Here is a 24182-nt window from a genome sequence, read left to right as displayed (position 1 = left end):
GTGGGAGTTTGTGAGTACAGGGAAGCTCACTGGACCAGCTGTTGGAAGTGACGATTGTTATGCTGCCGGCTTTTGAAAAGCTGCCAACACGAACAAGTGAGGAAAGTACTGGAGATCTTGTTATGGATGTGAACCACAGAGGGCTTAAATAAAACACCTGAACTTTTCCTCTCTTCTCCCTTGTCTCTCTCCCCCCTCCTCCCCCTTCTTTTGTTCTGTCAAACACCTCCTCCTCCTCCTCCTCCTCCTCTCAGTTAAATGAAACAGCCAAGCAGTTGATGGAGATTGACAAGCCCGCTCCAACTAACGCTCCGGGTCCGAGCTCCGAGCCGGCCCCGCTGGGCCCCTGCTCTCCTGGCCCCTCCCCCAGCGCTTCCCCGGCCAACGGAAATGGCTCCGGCCATCGGAGAGGCGAGGGGAAGAAAAACGCCAAGAAGAGGCATTCGTTCTCGGCGCTGTCTGTCAGCCAGAGGGCCGCCCAGCTCAACAACAGACACAGCATGGAGATCTCCCACCCGGTCCTCATCAGCTCATCTGACCCCAGAGCTGCTGCACGCATCCAGGTACACACACACACACACACACACACACACACACACACACAAACACGTCCATACGTGGGAAGGAAGGGTTCAAACCTTTACGTAAAGGAACAGTGTGTAGCATTTAGTCGGATCTATTGGCAGGAATGGATTATAATATTAATGAGTATGTTTTCTTTAGTGCATAATCATTTATGATTTTCCGGACCGTATAAACCGTTTCCATCTACATATTTAGAGGGACCTTGTAGAGTATGGACGAACCAAACACTGGCTTTGTCTATTTATTAATTTATCTTCATTGTGCGATAAAGGGATTAAAAAAAAAACAAGTGCCGTAGTGCACATGAAGACACAAACAGCTCAGGAGATTATTCAAAGTAAAGACAAAGACAGGCGACAAATTCAAAAGCAATCTGACGAGAGAACAAACTGTGGCTCTAGATTGGGCCGTTCACGTTTTCATATCGGCCGCCGTAGATGTTCTCCATGTTCGTCACACGGGAGACGTAAGTTAAAGTACAGAAATATGACGGTACTTTTAACATTGGTTAGTGGAGATGGAGCTGATTTGAACTATTTTATTTAATGTTTGGTTTAGCGACATGTTACCTGGCTAAAGGTTCTCTAGACGTATGCTTACCCTCTCTTTTGTTGGCTACTCGCCATCACAAGCAGGTTTAACCGCTACACTTCCCCAGATGTTCTTTGTTTCGTTTGTCAATGAACACTTTTTAGCAAGTCCAAAATGGATCAATTGATCATCTTCCACATTGACCGTATCAACCCAATTGACACTGACATCCGAGAACATCAATTCAGTCATTATTCTACTCTGGTCGTATTGGTTTTTTTTATCAGCATCCGAAATTCGCAGGAAATCAAACAAGGAAAAAAAACAAAACACACTTTGAAACACAAACCTTTTGGATTGCTGTAGATTTTCGTGTATCTGTATCTGCAATGAACTATTATCAGCCAGTATTTCAGCCCAATATAATATTTCTTGGCCCGGGCTCTAAGCACACATATACAGTACAGTACTGTACGTTTTTGCAAGCCAGAGTTCACTGCGGTAACGTCTCTCAGCTCGAGATTTGATTAACTCATTCCCCTATCAGCTACTCTGACAGTCCTATGTGACTATCAGCTTTCCTGTCTTTGACAGCTGGAGACTGGAGACACATCGCTTTTACACTTATTGCCTCTGGTTGCATTCACACCTGGGTTAAATGTGTTTTTGAATAATACCCAGGACGCACATTGCAAAAAAAAAAAACGGAACGGCTGCTGGCACATATTGCAAGTAATGTTTTATTTTAAAATGGAAACCACTCGATCTGTATGTGTGTGTCTGTCTGTGTTGTCCGTAGGATGCATCCCACGCGGGTCCCTCTCCCTCCTTGGCAGGGGTGCTGGTGCCGCCCAAAGTGGCATCCATAACCTCTGAGCTGCTGGCCCATGCCAAGGTTCAGCTGCCACTCAACATGTGAGTACGCACTCAGGGCGCTGGCGTTCGGCCTCCTTACTTCCAAAACACCCGTTTGTCTTTTTTTCCAACCGAGTGGATATTCGCCTGAGATCCTAACATGATTTCAGAACCCGCCTCCTGGCAGCGTTAAAAATATTTCCTCTTTTGTGCCCAGAGTTATTGGCCACGTTCCACCACCTCTGCAACCACATTTACTCCTCCACTGGTCAAGGATCAAATCCCCTTCAGAAAGGAAAACTACAGCCACACTCCGTTCCCTCTGTTGTGTGATGCTGACGGTACATCAGTGTTTCATAACGAGGCTTTTCAACGGCACAGCCACCGCTTACGCTATTTCATTTTATAGTTATGTATGTAAAGAAAAACATTTTCAAATTAGCGACGAACAATAGGGTGCTTAGTCCTTACTAACAAATGCAGCACTGGATATATCTTTAGTTCAGAATATATGCAGCTAACAATGCTTGTTGTGTCAGCTTTTTGGGGATTTTTTGGTATTTATTTGATAATGGACAGACAGGAAATGAGGGGAGAAGGAGAAGGAGAGATTGGGATGACATTCAAAAAACTGAAAAGCGGATGTTGTGATTACATCTTAAACCCCCAGCGCTTCATCAGGAAGCACTCCTCCGTCCAAATTTGCCAAAACTTTCAGACAATACCTACAAATATTACAATAGATGGGTAATATGACTCAGGACAAACAAAGTGGGCGTTCAGAAGCTGCCGTTGGAAGCTTTGCTCTTGACTTAGATTATTTCACAGGTTGATCACACCTGCCACACACTCTCAAGCACAATTGAATTCTTGTGGAAACGTAACCTCACTAGTCACATCCAGATGGCTGGTGAGGCGCCAACGCTGAGCAAGGCTGTTCTATGATTTACCTCGTAATTAATCTAGCCGGTAACTGCCAGAAAGATATGGGTATCGTCAAGGTGAGTGAGTGTGTGTGTGTGTGTGTGTTTGTGCTCTTGTACTTCCATCCTCTTGCGGACCGATTTGAGTTTTAGACCTTGAGAGGACATTTTTGGGGATATTTTTGGAAAGTGAGGACGTTCGGTCAGTAATTACTTCTTCCAAGGTCAGTATTCGGTTTGCGGTTTTGGGCCAGGCTGTTTACCATTAACCGGAGTTGAATACAGCAACATAGTCAGCTTTAATAATATCACCTTCCAAGCGGCGCCAGGTAGACACGCACTGATACACACACACACACACACACACACACACACACACACACACGTCCGGAGTGGGTTTGCTCTACTGATGAGGTCGGACGTTTCCATCTTGACCTGGCAACTCTTCCTGTTGCCATGGGGAGACGGGAGATGGTCCCCACATCTGTTACCATGGCAACGGGGAGGCGGCGCATACGTAGGGCTTGTTTACTCTGTGGCCTTATCGTCTTGTGTCGGAGTCTGGCACTACGGGGTGTCTCCCAGCGACACGACCAGACGCTTGTTTATATGTTAACCGTAGATGGAATACACAATGCAAATATTCACATAATACTGAGACGCTGAGTACTACGTTCATCAGCTTACCTGTTAGTGGGCAGGTAAACAAAGACACAGTGACTACCCATTCATGGGACAGCATATCATCTGGGAGGGAGTAATGAGTCAGCTAGTTTCTGTTGGTCCCGTGACTAGAAATGACTTGAATTCTCCTAAAGAATATAATAGATCTCAGGCTACAATGTTAAAACAGTCGTATAGCTTGTATTTTATATGAGTCAGCCTCCTCTGATTCTGAAACTTGTGTTTGTTAAAGTTCATGAGTTATAGTAGTTCAAATGCTAATATTTTGGCAATTGGTTTGTTGATATCTGAATAAAGATCGTAGTTGTTGTAGAACATATTTGACGATTTCCATATTGTAATATCCCCAAAGGCCTCATTGTTGTTCATGAAAACCAGGTTATTGCTGTAAAAGAGAACGTATTCTCAGATAATTTACCTGTTAAATTATGGCCAAAAAAAAAAAAAAAGATATGTTTACGTTGTTTTTGCCTGTGAAACTTTATCTCAACTATACCTCAAAAAACTGTGTGTCAGTGGATTCAGTTGTTCAGCTATCACTGCTGACATTCTGATGTAGCATTTCAAAATTAAAGCCCTTCAAAATCTCATTCACGAGCCGACTTCAAATCACATTCATGAGAATTTGTCTAATTTCAGATTTGATTTTAGAGGAAACGGTGCGTAGTCACAAACTAATTTCACTTCAGGTTAATAGCAGGACACCTCAAGGTTTCACTCAGAGAGAACCAGAACATTCTGATGTAGCATTTCAAAATTAAAGCCCTTCAAATTCTCATTCATGAGCTAACTTCAAATCACATTCATGAGAATCTGGAGGAAACGGTGCATAGTCACAAACTATCACTCCCGGCTTACTTAAATGAGATTGTCTTAACTGGTACTCATACCTCAGTAACGAAAACTGTAAACTAAAATGTAGTTGTTGCTGTTTGAATTCATTTTAAATGCTAAATTAGATTAATTACTGATAACAACACGCTCTCATATTTACAGTTGCCACCTTCAGTTGCTTTCCCACTCTCGGGGAAATGGATGGAATATGGTGGGAGGACCAACCTCCACAGTTCTTTTCTTTGTGCTCACAAAAAAATCCTTTTGTAAATGAAAATATGCTTTGGTGGGTTTCATTACACAGTTGGTGGAGCAGCAGCAGTGTGCATGGTCCCGTGTCCCACTGTACATCTCAGTTTAACTACTACAAAATAAGATGCGCTAAATATACACTTCTTAAGAGTCTTACTTTTCATTTTTGTAAAAAAAAATAAATGGCGATAAATATGTAATCCCATAAGAGAATTTAAACTTGTTTTCGATAACTGCAAAAGGAAAGTGTCATGAATATTCTTGAGTCATTTTCTCGATACCAGAGGAGTCATTTGCTCTCTGATTCAAGTTGGAATCTGGTGTTCTCACCTCCCTTCTTAACACACTGACAGAAATTTCTACTTGTTTTTGAAAGGATTCATTTGTTCATTTATTTGCATTTGTAATTGCTTTGCTTTTACTTTGCATAATTCATATTTAGGGTAATCCACATGGGAGATAATTGGTATTTGGTGAACAGTTTCTCGAGATTTCCTGCTGACTTGTAATGATTTTGTAATTGGACTGTTGCCTTTGTTCCACAGATATCTGGCTTTATACGCCTACAAGCCCCAGAAGGCAGACGAGCTGGAGCTTAGGAAAGGAGAGATGTATCGGGTGACAGAGAAGTGTCAAGACGGCTGGTTCAAAGGCACCTCGCTGAGAACTGCTGCCTCTGGTGTCTTCCCGGGGAACTACGTCACCCCCGTGTCCAGGTCAGTGAGGTCAGGCTTGGGTTTTGGTCATGTGAACACAGAGGTGCAGTACAATCAGTCTATGGCCCCTCATTTTGCGACACAAACGCAGCGGTAGCGCAGTCGGCGTCATTTGCGTTGTAATTCTTCCCGTGGTAATTCCCTTTCTTCAACTGAACCGAAATGAAGATCAGACTGAGCGGTGTAATTTGCCTGTTATGGCGTGTAATCGCACTGGTGTTTCTGTGTACTTAAGCTGCCTCTTTTTTTGTCACTAAGGCGCTCCCCAAAAAAAAAAGCAACGTTTTTGGAGGCTTGAGTTTTGCGAAGGCACAATCGCAGAATATTGTATTCTTCCTGCTTGAGCCTCTGCTGCACACTGTGCACTGTCAGGGCTTTGCTTTCACCAAAACGAACAAAATGATTTTGGTCACACCAGCGACAGCATATTCTGAGAAGTACTTACCTGGAGTTGACTGTAAACCACTGTGATCTCTTTTCTAAGACAGCTTTTACAGAATGAATTAAAAATGAAAACACGTGAAAATCAGTTTGACCCTTCTATCCCTTTTGGAAAATGTGTTTTCTGTTGCTGTGTTTTTTTTGTGAAAATCTAACTTCACTGATTTAACTTGTAATTAGAATTAGGAAAATAATAGAAATAGCGAATCTGAGGTTGATTTAACTCCGGTTGATACTGGCTCTGTCTTTGTCATGTTGGACTACCACATTGTAGATCAATCATAGAGGCATCATCATGATTTTCATCATCATCGTCGTCGTTACTTTTGGCATCCGAAAACACTGTTATTCATAGCCGTTAAAACCAAATAAAACAAAAACACGAGTGTACAGAAATCAAATTTGGCAATTTAACTACCCTCATTATTCCTGAATGCGTGAAAACATTTTCAGTGGCTGTTCATCTAATCTGTATTCTGCTCCGTGATGCAGTCAAAGAAAAAGAGAATGAAAGCAAAGGAGAATTAGAATAATAGAAATATGAAGAAAATATAAAATGAGGGAGAGAGAGAGAGAGAGAGAGAGAGAGAGAGAGAGAGAGAGATAATGAGAGGATGAAAAGAGAGATATGGTACTGCAGGATAGACAGGAAGGTTGAGCGGAGCAAAAGCGCAAAAAAAGGCCGAACGGGGCGGAGAAAGATGGGAAAGAAATTGAAACAGAAGATAGTAAGAGAAAGCAACAGAGTGAGGCGTATAAAGTGAAAATGATACAAGGAGATGAAACGGCAGCAAAAACAGCAGGTGTCCCTCTGCACTTGATATGAATGGCTGCTTCATATTCTGCAGTTATGCAATCTGAGAGAGCGAGAGAGAGAGAGAAAGAGAGAGAGAGAGAGAGAGAGAGAGAGAGCGAGAGAGGCAGGACAGGCCAGTAATCAAATGAGAGGCAATTTGTTATTTTTACGCAAGCATACTCTCTCCTTCTCTCTCCCTCCCCCTTCCTTACCCCCCCCCCCCACCTCCTTTGTCTGCAGTGCAGCTCAGAAATGTTTCAATATGATAATGAGAGGCTGCCAAAGATGCCCACACACACGCACACACACACACACACACACACACACACACGCACGCGCATACATTGTTGAGTTAGACCAATACAGACTGACAAACAGCCTGTTTGAAATGCAATTTTGATATTTACATATTTGTTGTGGAATTTATTATAATGATTGATACAAACACACATTATTTGATTTGATCAGAGTCCATATTAGAATATCATGAATGCGTTTGGATTGTAGTTTTCCCGGATTCATTTAAGATTTTTTGAACATGTTGTAGCGGCAAACACGCCGCCTCATGAGGATCTTTGGTGATGAGGACGATTGTCTTACTTTTATAAAAGCCTTTGAAGTCTTGAAAAGTGAACTGATAGCAACTAAAACTAGAGTCCATCTCGTAAAAGGATGAAAACCCTGATTCAAAGAATCTGTGAATGGCTTTGCTGTTTCTGTTGGTACACACATGTGTGCGGCACACACACACACACACACACACACACACACACACAGACAGAGAAAGCCATAACTCTGTGTGTGTGTGTGTGACGGGAAGTCAATGGGCGGCCATAAGAGTGTGAATACCGCCGAGTCAATAATGTTCGGCTCACTGTTCTGCCATTCAGCACTCTGCAGACAGAAACCTGAGCAGCCTGCAGCTCCATATATGTTACAGTAGGACATTAAGTCATGCTGATCCACCCGTCAGATAATAAAACTGGAATCACTAACTTTGACGGAGGTTTATGGGGCTGTCTGTCCCTTCTGCTCTGCTATTATGGACAAAACTACATGGCTATTAACATTGTTCTACTAAACAGGACTAAGACTATGTGAGGGTGTACTCAGGCACAGCTTTGCTTTGAGCTACATGCTAACATCGACATGGTAACACCGTAAGCAGGTGTAATAGAGTGCTGCAGGAAGGCGTCCTAAACCCCAGATGTGAGTTAGCATTTTAGCATTTCTAGTTCCCTCGATGGGTTTTTTTTAAATGTTTTTTTGATTAGATTGCCTCACATAAGGTCTGTGGTTATCACAAGCAGTATAAAGCAACATACTCTTTTATTAAAACATGTGCTTAGGGGCTGACAAAAGCAAAAATAACGATCAATGACAAAGCCAATACCCCTCACTCCTCTCTCCTCTGCAGGGCTCCGTTTGGAGTCGGTTCTTCTCGGGGATCGTCTTTGTCCAGTCCGGTCGGTGGAGGAGGAGGAGGAGGAGGAGGAGGAGGAAGCGGGTGTAGTAAAGTCTCCGACCCCTCGTCCCCAGGGTCCCCGGGGCCCTCCTCGTCTCGTCCCTCCACCCCACTGGTAAACTCTGTGAACAACACCAGCCCCGCCTCCTCGCCGCAAACTGCCGCCGCCCAGCTGAAGAACTGCCTGCGCTCCAGTCAGCACACGGTTAACCAGGCACGCACCTCAATGCAGCTGGGTAAGCAGAAGCGTACACACACACACACACACACACACACACACAATGTTACGAATACACATAATGGGTTTAATCATTGAGCACCGGATCCATTAAACATTCAGAAGCATCTGTTTTCAGTTTTGTTCCTGTTTTAACAGTCTGTTGATCGATCCGGATCACACATTCTCCGATTAACATAATGGCACAGCCCCAACATATCATAGTAAAGAAACAATTTATTACCTTCTTCCCAAAGTGGCACTCAAGATAGACACGACTGAGAACTCACTGAACTCCCGAGTCGAGCTACAAACAAACATCCTGCTATTCGGCAACAGAAGCAGCCACATTAAAGCCTCCCGACGTGGGACCGTGCGAAAGGAGAAGCGAATCGCGTTGCATCCCTCCAGAGAAACGTTAAGCGAGTGAAAAGAAAGTATTTACTTACATGGAGATGTGTCTGTGTCTGGTATTTTTCATAGCCACGCTCTGCAATATCCCACCGTGCGATAAGACTCTTTACCAGCCTGCAGGCTTAAAAGGGAGCAGAGTGCAGATCGTGCATCTTGCAGCAGTTTATCCCCTTAGTCTCTTATTACAGAATAATAGAATATTGATCAGTGAATATCCAAATGAATGAGCGGGACGAGATCCAGTTAGTGCCACTCAAACACGGCACACGGGCCAAAAGCACATTCCAGCATTTAAATCATTCTAACGTAACATTCCAAAACCAAAACCAGACGAAGAGCTCACTCAAGTATGTGAACTCGTGTTTATGGCCGTAAAGCGGATGTTTGTTGTATATCAATATGGCATATGCATCGTATCTCTTTTGAATTACAAATCTAATTTTCTTTCCATTCATCAATTTTCTACAAACCTATCGCAGGGCTTGAAAAAAAAAAAGAAAAACACTCACGCTCACGTCTCCAGGACATTTTGAGTCCTGCAATTTACCTAACCCTTGTGATGCAATTATTTCAGGCACCTTTGCCTTTAGAAGAAAGGAGAGAGACGGTACCGAGGTGATAGGAAGTGAGGGAAGAGAGATGAGGGGTGACATGCAACCCGAAACCTGGGGGGGGTGGAGGGGGGGGCATTGCAATTATATTGTCAGCGTCTTAAACCCCTAAAGGCCCCCGAGGACGGCTCTAACCTGCATGTCTTTGGACTGTTGGAAGAAAAACACACGGAGAACCCAGAGGCAGGTGAACGCTTGCAGTGAGGTGACAGCCGTAAAACCACCGACCCCATCGTGCTGAGAACAAATTTGCACAACAAAAAAACAAAAAAAAAAGCATGCATGTAATACTGTTTTTGGCAGCAAACACTACGCACCCATCGCCACTCTTACTTCCCCTGCTCTATACGAGCCCACTGAATCATCTCTGAACATGAGCTATTATTGCAGAACAGTTACAAGAACATGCTGCACCTCACAATTTAGCCCGAATGCAGCATTACGACATGCGCTCCAAACGTACAAACCGTGCTCATACAGTCTGCACACATAGACACCGCTAAGAGCTCTGATTACTCTGTGGTACTGTTTGTCCCTGCTAAGCACACACACACACACACACACACACACACACACACACACACACACACCTGTGTCTGTACAAGGTCTAGATTATATCAACCTTGTTCTCCTCAGAGTCTATTCATCTCTCCAGAATCTCTTTTTTTTCTTTCTCTTTGCTTGCTTTCTTTCTCCCTTCTGAGAAAAATAATGGTGACCATTTCTGTTGGAAGGCTGAAGATTACACACTGTGAGAACATTACCAAGAATAACACACACACACACACACACACACACACGCACTCACACAGAGACATGTGCACACCCACACACATGCACACAAATGAGCACACACAGACTACTAAACACAGCTGAATGACATCACTGTGCTTTTTGTTTTATGGAGGCGTAATGACAGAGCTTCATGCCTCTCTCCGTCCACCTCTCTCCCTTTTCTCCCTCTGTTTTTCTCTCCCTCTTTCACTCTCACATACACACAAACAGACACACACACACACACACACACACACACACACACACATCTGGACTCCATTACGAAATAAAGTATGTGCATAGTTCTGGCGTTTAGTGGTTTTATCACATGACCAGTGTGCCTCTCTATGGATTTCTGCCTGAGTACTGCAGTGTAGAAGAGCAGGTGGCTAGCAACCCTGTGTGTGTTTGTGTGTGTGTGTGTGTGTGTGTGTGTGCGTGTGTGTGTTAATGCGAGTGCGTGTGCATGCGTCCGTGTTTATGTGGGTGTGTATTTCCGTGCACTTATTCTCATGAGCGCCAAATGACCTCATTCAAATTGAAGGCTGAGAAAAAATGTTCTGGAACTCAGGACATCTCAGCCTGTTGTTGTACGATACAAGGTGTTCGCTGAGAGTGAGGGCCTTGAGTTGAGCTGTGCTTATTCACAGTGTGTAACATAATCACATCTTAGCAAGGTGGTTTTGAATTTTATACCTCATCCTCTCAGATTGGCCCTCGTTTGTGGGTTTTAGTCGGACCATAAATGTACAACTGAGGTGGTTTGAAGACGCTTAGAAGACTTTTCAGGAAGTAAACTGTATGTGATTGTGATCCCAATTCATGTGGAGATAGACTTTACTGAAGCATTTAAGACTTAAGCAGAACAGTGTGCCGAGTAATTACATTTTGCTGTACCCAGTATACTTTTTTAAACATTACTGTAATCTAAAGTTTGCACAAAAATCCTCTAATAGGGTAGCTAGAGGCTGAATCTTGCAGGAACCAGTAGGATCGCTTCTTTAAGTGCATTTGTTTTTATAATATGTATTTGCATGTTATTTGTGTCTGTTTCAGTCCACAGTCCTCCTGCTGGAAGCCCCGAGCGCCCCACAGTGGCCCTCTCCCCCCTGCGTCCTCAGAGCTCCTCCCCCTCGCGCTGCCCCGGCCAATCGGGTCGTCCTCACTCCATGGTGTCTCCGGGACCCAGCCTAGGACCCTCACCCCTCTCCTCTCCCGCCTCACGGCCCCTCCTCCCCCTCTCATCCCCTCTCTCCTGCCTCACGCCTCCCAACGTGTCGGCGGCGCTCCTCAACGGGGACCCGGCCAGTCCGCTGCAGCCGCCATCGCCGGGCCCCTCCCATACCCAGGGCGTCCTCGCACCTAAACCAGAGAAGGTGAGCCTCGTCCTCACCGACAACTACCAAAGCACATTTTAGCTTAGAGTTCATTATTATTGGCTTGTTTTAAAGCCGGAGTCTCTCCCCCTCTGTCACTGAGAGTAATTACACAAACACTGTTGCTTCAAGTCGTCCCGTGTAAATTAAGGGTGGTTTTAAAAAGGCACTGGTCCAGTAGTTTACCAATCCCAACCTGCCCAAGAGCAGCAGTGTGACATCCTTGTTCCTTTGTTTATCCTCGCTTCAAGCATTCACACCTGAAACTTCTAATTGGAAGCTTCCGCCGTATTCTTACTTACCCACACTACCACACTATTTAGTATGCCAGAAAAAAAAAACATTTAGTATGTCCCATATGCAAATGCGGGATGCCAAAAGTGCCAGGATGTCCCACCGCATCCGCTCTCATTCTGCAGAATGCAAGCCAGCGTGCTTTACCGGCTACTCCGACCCACAATCCTCAGCGGATGTATGAGCAAGAGGGTCAAATAGATTCTGATATCTCCGCCAGCAGTTTGCCTCAATTAACCAGATTTGCATACAAAAGATTTTCATGTGTTTCGAGAAATGAGAGCAATGAGCTACACTTTTTCCTCTAATAGAATAATTAGATGTCTTGCTTCTACAATGCGTCAAGAGATGAATGCAGTAAATTCACGCTTGTTTTCCAGAGGGAATTATAAGATATCACTCACGCGAGTACAGAAAGAGAAGACGGATTGTGGCTAAACGGGGTCTTACAACTCTTGATCACAGAATGGGACATATTTTAATTAATATTTCATTAAGATCACACTCTTCTGTCGAGGAGTGCAACTAACGATTATTGTCATTGTTGTTTAATCGTATTATTGTTTTCTTGATTAATTGATTCATTCAGAAAGCCCTCTCCTACCGCAGCAGCTCCTCACAGCTGAGGAGTCAGAACTATGGAGCAGTTGATGTTGTTGCTTAATTAAACAATGACAGAAGTGATCGATCGATTATCACAATTCTTAAATTTTCTGTCCGTCGACTAATTGGTTATTCAAGTAATTGTTCCATCTCTAAATCTTGCTTCCCGAGCAGCGAATTCAATATAACGAAACAAATATTGAGCCTGTTGAAAGTCAACACCTCCGTTAAAAGAACACAATGCCTCTTGTTTCATACCGCTCACTCAGCTATAGTGCGCAAATAATATGCATATATATGTATAAAAAATAACGTGTGAAAGGAAAAATGACATGGTGCCACTACTTCCTTTGATCCCAGATGTTTTAGTCATCCTGTAAACACAACTCACCATACTTGTTTTAATTAACTTTAACACCACCTCAGCTTAAAAAAAAAAAAGAAGGTGTTTAGTTTTCCAACCTTCACATGGCTTTGTGTGTGTGTGTGTGTGTGTGTGTGTGTGTGTGTATGATGTGCCAGTAGTCCTCTCCTACCTCAGCAAGTGTCATTCACCCAGGCATCTGGCACAAATGCCGAATGCCGTCTTACGTCGCGAGGTCTGCCGCGGCGAAGCCGTGGATGTTAAATCGGGCTGCGCTGACAGTGAAGGATGGCGCCGAAAAGGCTTTGCATCTGTCTCAGCTCTATTTGTTTCACTGTTGGCTCCACTGTCTGGGACAGCTAATCTATGGCTAGCTGACAAACAGCTCATTGACTATGGAACAGCAGGCAGCGGGCTTGTTTACATCGTCACACTCAAAGATGGCTCGGGACCGGATCCGGGGGTTTATTACTCACACACTGAATATATCTCATAAAAGTTGGAACAGGGCAGTTAAAGTGCTCCAACTGTCAGTGTGATATTAAAGAATGCGCTCATCTTATCACAAGTACAAAATGTGTCTTTGTTGGTTATCTCAAATTCATCCTAGTTTGCTTGCGACAACCTGCCTTACTCAGACTAAATGAGCTGCTACCCAAGAACAACCTCTCAATATGGATTTGGCTTTAGTTGTAGCTTCCAATGATGATCTAACTGCTGTTTCGGAAGCTTTTACTGACTGAGAAGATTAGGATTCTTGAGGAAAAACAGAACACACACACCTCCGTTTTTTAGTCAAGGTAACTCAGTATTGGCACAAATAAAATCAACTGTTGTCAGCCCCAGTCCCACAACATCAGCTCGTAGTATGCCTTTATTCAGCCTGACCCTCGTTCACAGCACTCACTTTTGTGGCTTTGAGTCTGGCAGAGCAGAAACAATGGGGTTTGAAGTCGAGGGTTGGCGACGAGGCCGCGCAGAGTCGGTCTTTGTTTTACGGCGGAAACGATGAAGCAGCTACGATAACTGTCTGGCGGACACAGTTAGGGTAATCTCTGCTCGACACACACTGTCGCGCTGTCTGGAGCGCGTGCAGACCGGCACTCCCCAGACACATATCACGTCGGACATTGAGATGTGTTTGGAGAGCGTTTCCAAGAAGTCTGCGCGTCCAGGGCGGCTGCCAAATAAAAACGCCGTCAGGAGAGCCTGCAGCATTTCAGTGGGTCCAGAAAAGAGTCTCGAAATGTCTTGAGAGACTCTGTTTGACTGTACAGTATCAACGGCTTTGAGTTTGGGCCTTTACATTAAGACAAAATATGGAGTTACCGTGATCCGTTCTTTTCTTTTTGCGCAATTTTTCTTTGGAACAAAAGAAGACGTCACACATAAAAGCATAAATACGATTTTATTTGTGTACCGGTATGTAAAACGAACAAAGAGGAAGGAGGAAAACACAACCGCTTCAGTTCAGTTCCACTGTGTCCTGCCCGTGTGCTGCAGAGCAAGGCACTCCTCTGTCGCTAAATTAGATTTAAGTTGTGTGACGGGTTAAATTGTGAGTGCATGCTGCCACCTGGTGGTTCAGCAGCAGCTTGACTCGTGTACTGACACACACACACACACACACACACACACAGGCGAGCGTACACACACGGGAAGCAGATTAAGCCTTTAAGCCTCCAGATGAAAGAGGAGAGGGAGCAATTATTCATTTTTTGTCTGCTGCTTTCAGTCCCACCTCCTCCCTTCCTTCTCTCTTTCTGTTCTCTCTGTCCTCACCCACTTTCTTCCTGTCCCTCCACCTTTCCTCCTTTCCTCTCCTTCGTTCTGTCCTCTCCTCCGCCTCTTTCCCTCTCTGGGTCCCTCCCCGTCCTTTCCTTTCTCCCTCTGTATCTCCCCCTTTTCTCCCCCTCCTCTTCATCTTTATTTTCCACTCCATCTTCTCCTCCCTCTCCCAAATTCAAATTCAAACAAGCTTTATTTGCATGACAGGAAGCGAATCTTATGTTTCCAAAGCGATGGAATATCTTATGTGTACACTCCAGACACAGCATTGTTAGATTTACACGTTTCTAATCCCGTGAGAAACGATCACCTCTTTGTATTTAGGGAAACACACATAAAGCTCTGGTATTGGAGTGCAGGAGAAAGGAAGGCAGTTTATTTTGGGTCTGCTGAGTCAAAGGGTTTATACAGCCTCTCTTGCTCTGTCCTCTGTCTCCTGTCGGTATGACTGAGACTGGTCATTAACACCCTCTTTAATTATTTGTTGTCACTTATACCAATAATTAAACAGTGTCCTTTGTCACTGTGAGTCTGGTTGTTGGAGGTTCAATGGCTGAATTTGTTCGTGATATTCTGTCTGCTTAGACTCTTTGGGATGTAATATTTCTACCAAATTGTGGAAAGTCCCATCAACATGTATTTATAAGATGTTGCTGCCTTTATAATTCTCAGTAATTCTCAGTGCCTAAACTGTGAATTATTACTGTGAGTGTATATTACTTTATTAAAGTGTCAAAATAAAGTTAAAGGATAACCACTGCTGGACCAATAACTGATTAGTTGATCATGGAAAAATGACCATCAACACTTTGTAAAATCCAGTAATCGTTTGTCTTTTATTGAGGAAATATACCAAATATTTGTTGCTTTAATCCTCAAACATGAGCATGTGTTGCTTTTCTCTTTTATTTCATCATGAATGTAATATTTTAACCATTTTTTACAACGTTAACTTGAGCTTTTGTCATTTTTTCATGACCGTTATTTTTTTAACAATTAATTGATTGATCAAAAAATAATGAATGGATTAACGAAATGTTAATTGCAGCACAAAGCCACAGTAGGTGTACTCTGTCGTTCGGCAGTGTTGTGTTTTCTGTTTCCCTGAGGTCTTTCTCTCTCTGACAGATTATCACTTTGATTGCCTCCATCTTTTCTGACAACTGTTTACAGCAGCCATGAAGCACAGGCAGGCTAGCTTTGAACCTCGCTGCGTAGTTGACTGTACTACGGAGACCATGCTGGAAAGGCTTTGCACATTTGGTGTGACAGCTGGGGCGGAAAAAAGAAATAAATATATAGATACATCTAAAAAAAAAAAAAATGTAAATTCTTCCTTTGTATTGATGAAAGATTAAGATGAGTGATTACGATTATCTCTCGCTGTTGGTTCAGAAACTGGAGCAAAGGAGATAAAAAGAGATGTGAAGAGAGAACTCGTTAACCAGTAATGATCAAAGTCACAAGGTTTGCACTTACAATGTGAGCAACTGTGATCAACACATGCAGGTGGTGGAAGCGGAGGGCTCACACACTCATAAACAAACAAACACCTGAACCTGACAACAGAGCAGAGCTTTGCTCTGACATCTCCTATAATGATACCGTAAGCTTCTTCTCCCTGCATGTCAAATGTCCTCTTTCACAGCCATGGCAGTTCATTAAAGTTAACGTAGTTTTTTTTTCCTCACCCGCATTCTGTGAAGACCCGCCCCATTCTGCCTTTGATTGGCAGGTACTCGTTGCCTTCCTTTGCAGGATTTTGTTAAATGCATTGCTGATGAGCAAGACTGGTGGAAGGTTTGGTACATTATAGGGTTAATGATTTCAACTCAGATGGCAGCCTGTGACTTTTTCGTTTCTTTTTTTAGCTTTCATGTTTGCAACTTGTCACATCACGGCGTCGTAAAAAAAAAAAAAAGTCAGCGCTTGATGGAAAACAAATATATATTTTTGAAAAAAGAGATTCCTGTGTGTAGAAGAAACAGACGGCTGAGGAGGAGACGGGGCTGATATGGAGGCTCCATGCATCCACAAAAACAAAAAAACAAAAAAAGTAATTATGCTCAGGCATGCTGGGTATTGATCCACGGTGTCATGACTGAGCCTGTAAAATCAGGCCAAGTGTGAGAAGAGACATGACTGTTTTGTGCTCCTGGCATCACATTGAGTCCCACTGAATGGGCGGCGGCGTTTATACGGCCTTTCTATAATCAAGCATGAATGAAGCACGAATGGGAAAAAAAGTCACTCGGCCTTGATAGGTGCCATTGAGAAGCACTTTCTCTACAATCAATACGTATTATTCCACCGCAGCGGACGGTAGACGCACATGTATTCATCTTGACGGACAGTTAACTGACCGCTTTGCTCCCCGTCTGTTCAGGACACGCATTGTGGCTGAGCAGGCAGTCACACTGGGATCATTATGTGCGTTACTTTTTCTACGTGTCAGAGTAGTAACTACTCCGGTTGCCATCGTTTCTCTCTCTCTCTCTCTCTCTCTCTCTCTCTCTCTCTCTCTCTCTCTCTCTCTCTCTCTCTCTCTCTCTCTCTCTCTCTCTGGAGCCGTGAGTGCAGGTCAGAGCAGAATCAAGCCGCCTCTTTTATTTTGACGTGATAGTTGACCCGATATCAAATCAAATCAAATCGTTAAACCTCTGCACTACTGTTTATTTAGTTGATTTAATATTATTCTGTTATTCTATTCACTGTGTATATAGTGTGCATTTTTTTTATATAACATTGTTACTCTATTATAATTGTATATATTGTGTATTGTGACGTGTGTATTTTTCTTGTATTTTTCTTTTTCTTTTTTCTTTATATATAATATTAAGATTTTTATACCTGTAACCTATTGCTGCTCTGGAACCTATTGCTGCTTGTAACAAAATAATTTCCCCTCGCGGGATCAATAAAGTTAGTATCTATCTATCTATCTATCTATCTATCTATCTATCTATCTATCTATCTATCTATCTATCTATCTATCTAGCTACTTGTTCTGCTCTTAAACATGCCCACATGACGTTGCCATGTGAAGGATTCTAAAAGAAGATGCAATTTATCTGTCCGTTCTCCTATAACTCACAAATTTGCGGTGATTTTGTTTTTTGGTTTCCTATTGTACTGGAGACCCAGAGAACCCGCTCTGTAAGTCTCAGCCCTACCGTACAATTATGTGTCCGTATAGACTGGTCTACAAGGACTAGTTCAACATTCAAAAAGCACAAAAAATCCACCTACCACTTACATCCACAGCTCACTTATTAACAAGCTGTATCTGCTTTGCTTTACGCGAACACTAACGGAAACGTCAAGACAACAACTTGCGACTTTATTGCCAGTCAACCATCAGATAATGCTGCACAGAATTACTGGGTGGATGAATAAACTGTAGATGCAGCATGTAGCTTCCTCTAAAGTCTTCATGCTAAGCTAATCATCTCCTGGCTCCAGCTCAGCGTTGAGCGTACAGACATTAGAGTGGCATCGATCATCTAATCCCCTGAAGAAAAAAAAAAAAAAAGGCGAATATGTGGACATCCCAAGATGTTTAAAGGAGGCAAAATGTATCATTTGTAAAGAGGAATGACTCATCACTGTAAAAGGCACCAAAGCAGCAGCATTGAAAAGACATTAAATGTCTTATTCCGAATTGTTAAGACTCTGTCTATATGAGTATTGAAAGGACACAGCTCACCTTGCTTTACTGCCCGCCCTCTGATGAAACAAATGGGCTTTTATTATCAGAGGTATTCCTTGTGTCAGATGGAGTCAACAGGAAAATATTTTTCTATTTGTTTCATAGATGTGTTTTTTGATTAATGTGTCAGGAGGGCATTGGTGCTCTGTGTTTTTTTTAAATATATATATATATATATATATATATATATAGAGAGAGAGAGAAAAGAAAAAGCAAATATTCTGGAGAGGCATTGTTTACACAAACACCATTTTCATTACAATCGTGTCACTTCTCAAGAGAGGCTTTATGAAACCTATATTCCTCTATATCTCACCGGCATCTGTGTTTACTTGCTGTCCATCTCCTCTTATATCTCCCTCATCCTCTTCATTCTCTCCATCCGTCATCAGAAGGAGAGGAAAGCAGGTGGTTTATTAAAGCTGTTGTCGGGGGCGGCGGCCAAGAAGAAAACTCGCTCACCTCCGTCCTCCCCGCCCACCCACGACCCCTCATTGGCTGGCCATGGCGTCGACCCCGCCCACCATCCTCACCACCATCACCACCACGCCCGCTCGGGTTCCTGTCCGATGGCGTCGCAGGGGCGGGCCGGCTCCTGTCCAATCGAGAGTGAGATGGCGGGGGCCATTGGGCTGGAGCCCCTGCACAGGAAGTCCGGTTCCCTGGACACCAACTTCCCCATGTCACCCCCGGCAACACGCGCCGGCAACGCTCTGATGGCCCTCCGGCCTGAACCCAAACCCCTGTCCAGAGAGAGGTGGGCACACACACACACACGCACACACACACACACACACACACACACAGAAATACATGATGATAATCTTGCTCTTAATAATGCTATTAACCTTAAAATAGTTTTCACTTGCAGAGTGGTGCAACAATACACAACCCAGTGGCCTTAAAGACCAAAGCTCTGCTCTCAAACACACACACACACACACACACACACACACACACACACTTCATACCCCTCAGTGGAAACCTGGTAAATCAGGAACACACTTATAGACACTTCATGTCACAGGACATGGAAAAAGAATGAATAATTTAATGGTTGCGTGTCCCTTACTGACAGCAGGACGCTGATGTATTGGGAGCACTGGTTATCGCAGCGAACCATGCACACTGCTCCTTCTGTGTGTGTGTGTGTGTGTGTGTGTGTGTGTGTGTGTGTGTGTGTGTGTGTGTGTGTGTGTGTGTGAGAGTGAGAGAGAGAGAGAGAGAGAGAGATTCGCAGAATCCATTAAACATGTTGACGGTGTTCCGGAGAATCCCAGGGTCAATATTTCCTTTTTCCCATAATTCCCACTGCTGTCTATACTTGGGAACATACTGAGAGTCTCCACTCATACCTGCACTGGTTAAATGCTTTCAGCATGTGGTGTTGTCCACGCCGTTGTGTGTGTGTGTGTGTGTGTGTGTGTGTGTGTGTGTGTGTTACAGCTGTGTCTGTGTGTGGCAGGTATCGTGTGGTGGTGCCCTACCCTCCCCAGAGCGAGGCGGAGATCGAGCTGCGGGAAGGGGACGTTGTGTTTGTCCACAAGAAGAGGGAGGACGGCTGGTACAAAGGCACCCTGCAGAGGACGGGACAGACCGGCCTGTTTCCCAGCAGCTTCGTCGAGAGCTTCTGAACCGGAGGAAGTGGACGAAAGAACAAAAAAAAAAAAAAACTGTTCCTGTTTCTGAGTCGCAAAACACACACACACACACACACACGCACAAGCTTCACACACACGCATGAAGGTTGGACCGACATTGGTTTCTATGGATTAAAGACAGACACTGCATCAGGAAACATGCTCTGGTGATCTTTAATCAAATTAAAAAGCTATTGAATACTGGCACAAAACATCATAAATAGTAATTGTCTTTCGGAAACCTATATCGGTCCAACCAATTCAAACACACACACACACACACACACACACACACACACACACACATGCAGGAAAGCTAGCCCCGGCTTCGACCAGCCACACAGGGAGCAAGGGGCAGCTTTCCCCGTCTCTCTCGCCCAGCTTTGTATCAGAGGGGCTCCAGCAGACTTCGTTGGACCCATGATGTTGACTACTGAAGGCACACAGACTCAAAAAGAGCACAGAAAGACAAAAAAAAAAACCCTGCCTCCCAGGTCTCCTCCTCCTCCTTGGCATCATCCACCAGCAAACACTAGCACAAAAAGCATTAGCTCTGCTTTCCTACTGAGACCTCAGAACTTGAATTTGGGTGCTGTCTTCGTTTGAAAAGAGTCGATTTACCGCCAGGTGACGAGGGAAGTGTGTGAGCCTACAGTCCAGGATCATTGTAAGCACACCTCCATGTCTAGTTTGTGACAACAGGCGCATTTGTTTCTTGCCAACTCAATATATGTTAATAACAATGCATGTAGCATTATTATATTTTTAGTTTTTTTAAATAGATGTTGTCCCAAACTAGTCATGCTGTGATGATCTGTAACAAAACAAAAGGTTAGATATGAATTTGGTGACTCGTTCTTCTATTTATATAACTTACAAACATTCATAAAGCCGTTTTTAACTTAATATTTGGTCTTTATGGACCCCTCACGTTTGGGTTAAACTGAATAAGCTGGTTTGCTGAATGTAGGAAGAAACAAAACAAGTTACGCCAAACTCTCGAAAGAATTGATTTGTATTGAGAAAGTTGTCTTTTGATCTTTTATGTGGGATTATAGAGACAAAGAATGCACTTGGTTATATTTAATACAACTTGCCAATATAACTACACATACAGTATTTTACACACTGAGTAATTATTTATTTGACAAACGGTATTTCCGGTGCTACTTATCACTTTTTTTCTTCTTTCTTTTTTTTTTTTAAACCTGCACAAAACCATTTGGTTAGAAATGTAAAGTTCCTAAACAAACCAAGACAACATATAAAGTAATCCAGAGATGAGAAGTACAACACCCTCACACATGCTGACAGTGACTCCTCTTCCTCAGCCTTTTCTTAACCGTTTAAGAGTTTTTCGTTGGACTGCAGCAATATCGTGAAACCAAACGTGTGGATTCGATGCTCACAGACGAATGTACGGTCGAGGGGGGGGGAACACCTGCAGTCAGGAGGCAGAGACACAAGATTCTCATCACACAACTGCCAACCTTTGACAACAACGTTTCCTCTGATATTTTTTTTTTGTACGGCCTCAGTGAGTGTACAGTCAGTCTGCTTTGTGAATTTGTGAGTGTGGATCACGGCTTGTCTAGTTTACATCCAGCCACAACCATCTACCTTGTTTCCCTGTTTCTGGAGATAGAAGCACAGCAAAACCCAGAGCTTGACTTGCTAACTGTGTGTGTGTGTGTGTGTGTGTGTGTGTGTGTGTGTGTGTGTGTGTGTGTGTGTGTGTGTGTGTGTGTGTGTGTCAGCCAGAGAGCAACATGTATCAGTGAAAGAACAGAGATCATGACTGGTTTACCTCACCTGCTGTTTTTAAGAACTGAGCCAGAATGAAGCACAGACAACTACTGGCCATGTGCACACAGGTGAGGCTCACTGATTGGCTGAGCACAGAGACGTCTAATTGGGTCATAACCAGGTGAGAGTCTGTCATTGGCCAAAGCACACGTCAACGTTCTCGGTGAACACCACTCGTGTCACAAAAAAAAGGAATAAATAAACAAATACGTGCATAGAAATACAAAATCCTAGATGGAAAATACCACTTTTCTTGAATTCCATCAATGAAAAGCTTCCCAGAGTCAACAAGATGTTGCATTTTCTTATTCCCATATGTTGGCTGCAGGATAAACACTCAGACGTGAGACTTTTACTCCTCAGTCAAAAACAAGCACAACACAGATATTGTGTTGCAGACACAAAATCTGACTCAAAAATGCAGTTTTAATACCACAAGTTGTGTCTCACTAGATGTATGGTCGGATAACGGAGTCACATGATCGACCTCTTCTTTTCTTTGTGTCCATGCAATTCCTTTGTGTGTCATACTTCTTACTGAGAAAGAGCAGTAGCAAACTTTTATTTATTGTAAAAAAAAAAAGATAAAATAAAATGTATTTTTAATGTCTTCGTGTTCACCTTAAACTTAACGTGGGGGTGGCCTGTCATTGAGATTTGATGTGGGTTTTTTTAATCCCAATGTTTAGATTGTGGGGGGAAAAGAAGCGGATCTCTTAAAACTGTGAAGGAAAGTGAACAAAAACATGGGAATGAACTGAAGTGATTACAGCACGGTCTGCAATCATCCTGTGGCTGCTGGCAGTGCAGTGTGGGCAACAGACGGAACCAAAAACACTGCAAATTAGAATTGTCCTCGTCGCAAACACTCAGTGACAAGCTGGGGCTATTCTGACAAACATCGCCTTTTCAGTTAGACTCGTGTATATGAAGCGGCCCGCTTTGATTCTTTACAAATTCAATGTTTGATTGATCAATTTTGTTTCTTCAATAAGTGTACTAGACGTGTGATCTCTGCGGTGCTTTTAGTGTTTTAGTTAAAGCTGAAAAAAGAAATCCAGTTTGTTTTTCGATGAAAAGGGTCAAAACTAAATGTCAACATTTTGGCGGAGGCTATTAAGTTATTGGAAAGCTTCAATCCAAAAAGACGTGCATTGGCCTTCAAAAACCTGTCAGTCAAATCCTAGTGCCTACAAATGCCAACACACAGTATTCACATCAGGCAGACCGATCCGTCTTTTTGTCTCTTCCTCACTTCTCATCGGTACGATGAACCTGCTGCTTGTTCTTCTCGCAGCTCTGCTTCGTTTTGTCTTCGTGACACACAAAAAACAACAACAACAACAACAACAACAACAACAACAACAACCAGCCGATCCCAGAACAGCTCTGCACAAAAAACATCCGTTTGTACGCTGAAAAAGGGGGACTCTCATTTCTACCGAGTCGAAACTTGAAGCGCGAGTCCTCGCCTGTGTCGGAGGTCAAAGGATCTCGACGGTCTTGGTTTGTTTTCACAAGGCCGATGCTGTGAGGAGGAGGAGAGTTTACAACCGTCAGAACATCAGGAATAAAAAACCGCAGCGGTCACTTTACAGAGGACACCTTGAGCCGCTGGTTTCACACACGTCGTTTGTGTCTTTTATTTACGTGGTGTACACTTTGTCTTTCGCCTCAAGCTTCCTGGTTGTAAATATACCTCTTGAGAACTGGTGGTGACGGCTTGAAAAATTGTAAACGAGCCATCAGCAGCAGTGGTAATTCCCATTGGACATGAACTCAACACAAAACATTGCACATGCGATTCTTTTTTTTTTTATTGGACTTGATAGCAAATTACTGTCCACTTCCTCGTTTTGTCCTTCCAGGAAGCCTGAGCACCCGCCCTGCCATCTTGAATTAGATGTCGGCCATATTTGTTCCTATGGATACTTGTGTGTGTGTGTGTGTGTGCGTGCGTGTGTGTGTGTGTGTGTGTGTGTGTGCGTGTGTACGAGGGGAGGGGGGGGGGGGCCTCTGTATGTAGCTCTTTACATAAAAAAAAAGGAACTTTATGAAAAAGTGTGGTGCGGCGTGGACACTCACGCCTCACCACAACTGAGTCGGGGTTCAAAACAGCGGTACGGCGAGGAAAAACAGAAAAAAAAAAAGTATATATATTATTCTATATTGTGCAGAATATTTATAGGCCTTTTGTGCCATTGAAGTCATGCTCTGCGCTGGCCATGCAGCGCTCTCTACCATGTGATCATTATGCATCGTCTTGTACCGATGACCCGTGGTTGATTTGATTGTTTTTTCATGTCAAGTGCATTTTTCGCAATAAATGCCTTTGTTTTAAAAACAGATTTTCAATGTGCTTTTTTTTAATTCTTTTTTTTTTTTGCAATCTGCCCACAGCTTCATAATGGAGATAACACAAACAGTGAGAGGTAGTAATACACACTTTGTGTACTCTGATGCACAACAGAACACATTACCTGCACAACCCATCGGGATTTTAC

At 43.4% G+C, this 24182-nt stretch overlaps 1 protein-coding gene across 1 annotated transcript in view; it reads left to right on the top strand.

The window, feature by feature from the left end:
- The window catches only part of LOC137889788 (E3 ubiquitin-protein ligase SH3RF3-like), an 85250-nt gene extending 61581 nt beyond the window's left edge, over nucleotides 1-23669 (top strand). The window contains exons 6-12 of the mRNA XM_068733827.1: nucleotides 255-563; nucleotides 1916-2031; nucleotides 5210-5380; nucleotides 8035-8318; nucleotides 11155-11474; nucleotides 18625-18989; nucleotides 19698-23669. Of these exons, the coding sequence (XP_068589928.1) occupies nucleotides 255-563; nucleotides 1916-2031; nucleotides 5210-5380; nucleotides 8035-8318; nucleotides 11155-11474; nucleotides 18625-18989; nucleotides 19698-19866 (1734 nt within the window). The 3' untranslated portion in view covers nucleotides 19867-23669. The remainder of the gene's footprint in view (nucleotides 1-254; nucleotides 564-1915; nucleotides 2032-5209; nucleotides 5381-8034; nucleotides 8319-11154; nucleotides 11475-18624; nucleotides 18990-19697) is intronic.
- Nucleotides 23670-24182: the final 513 nt, after the last annotated feature.

The sequence above is a fragment of the Cebidichthys violaceus genome, unplaced genomic scaffold, assembly GCF_023349555.1.
Source record: "Cebidichthys violaceus isolate CVI_PGR_0920_01 unplaced genomic scaffold, fCebVio1.0.p SCAF_11, whole genome shotgun sequence".
Classification (NCBI taxonomy): domain Eukaryota; kingdom Metazoa; phylum Chordata; class Actinopteri; order Perciformes; family Stichaeidae; genus Cebidichthys; species Cebidichthys violaceus.
This window is presented reverse-complemented; position numbering and strand designations above follow the sequence as displayed.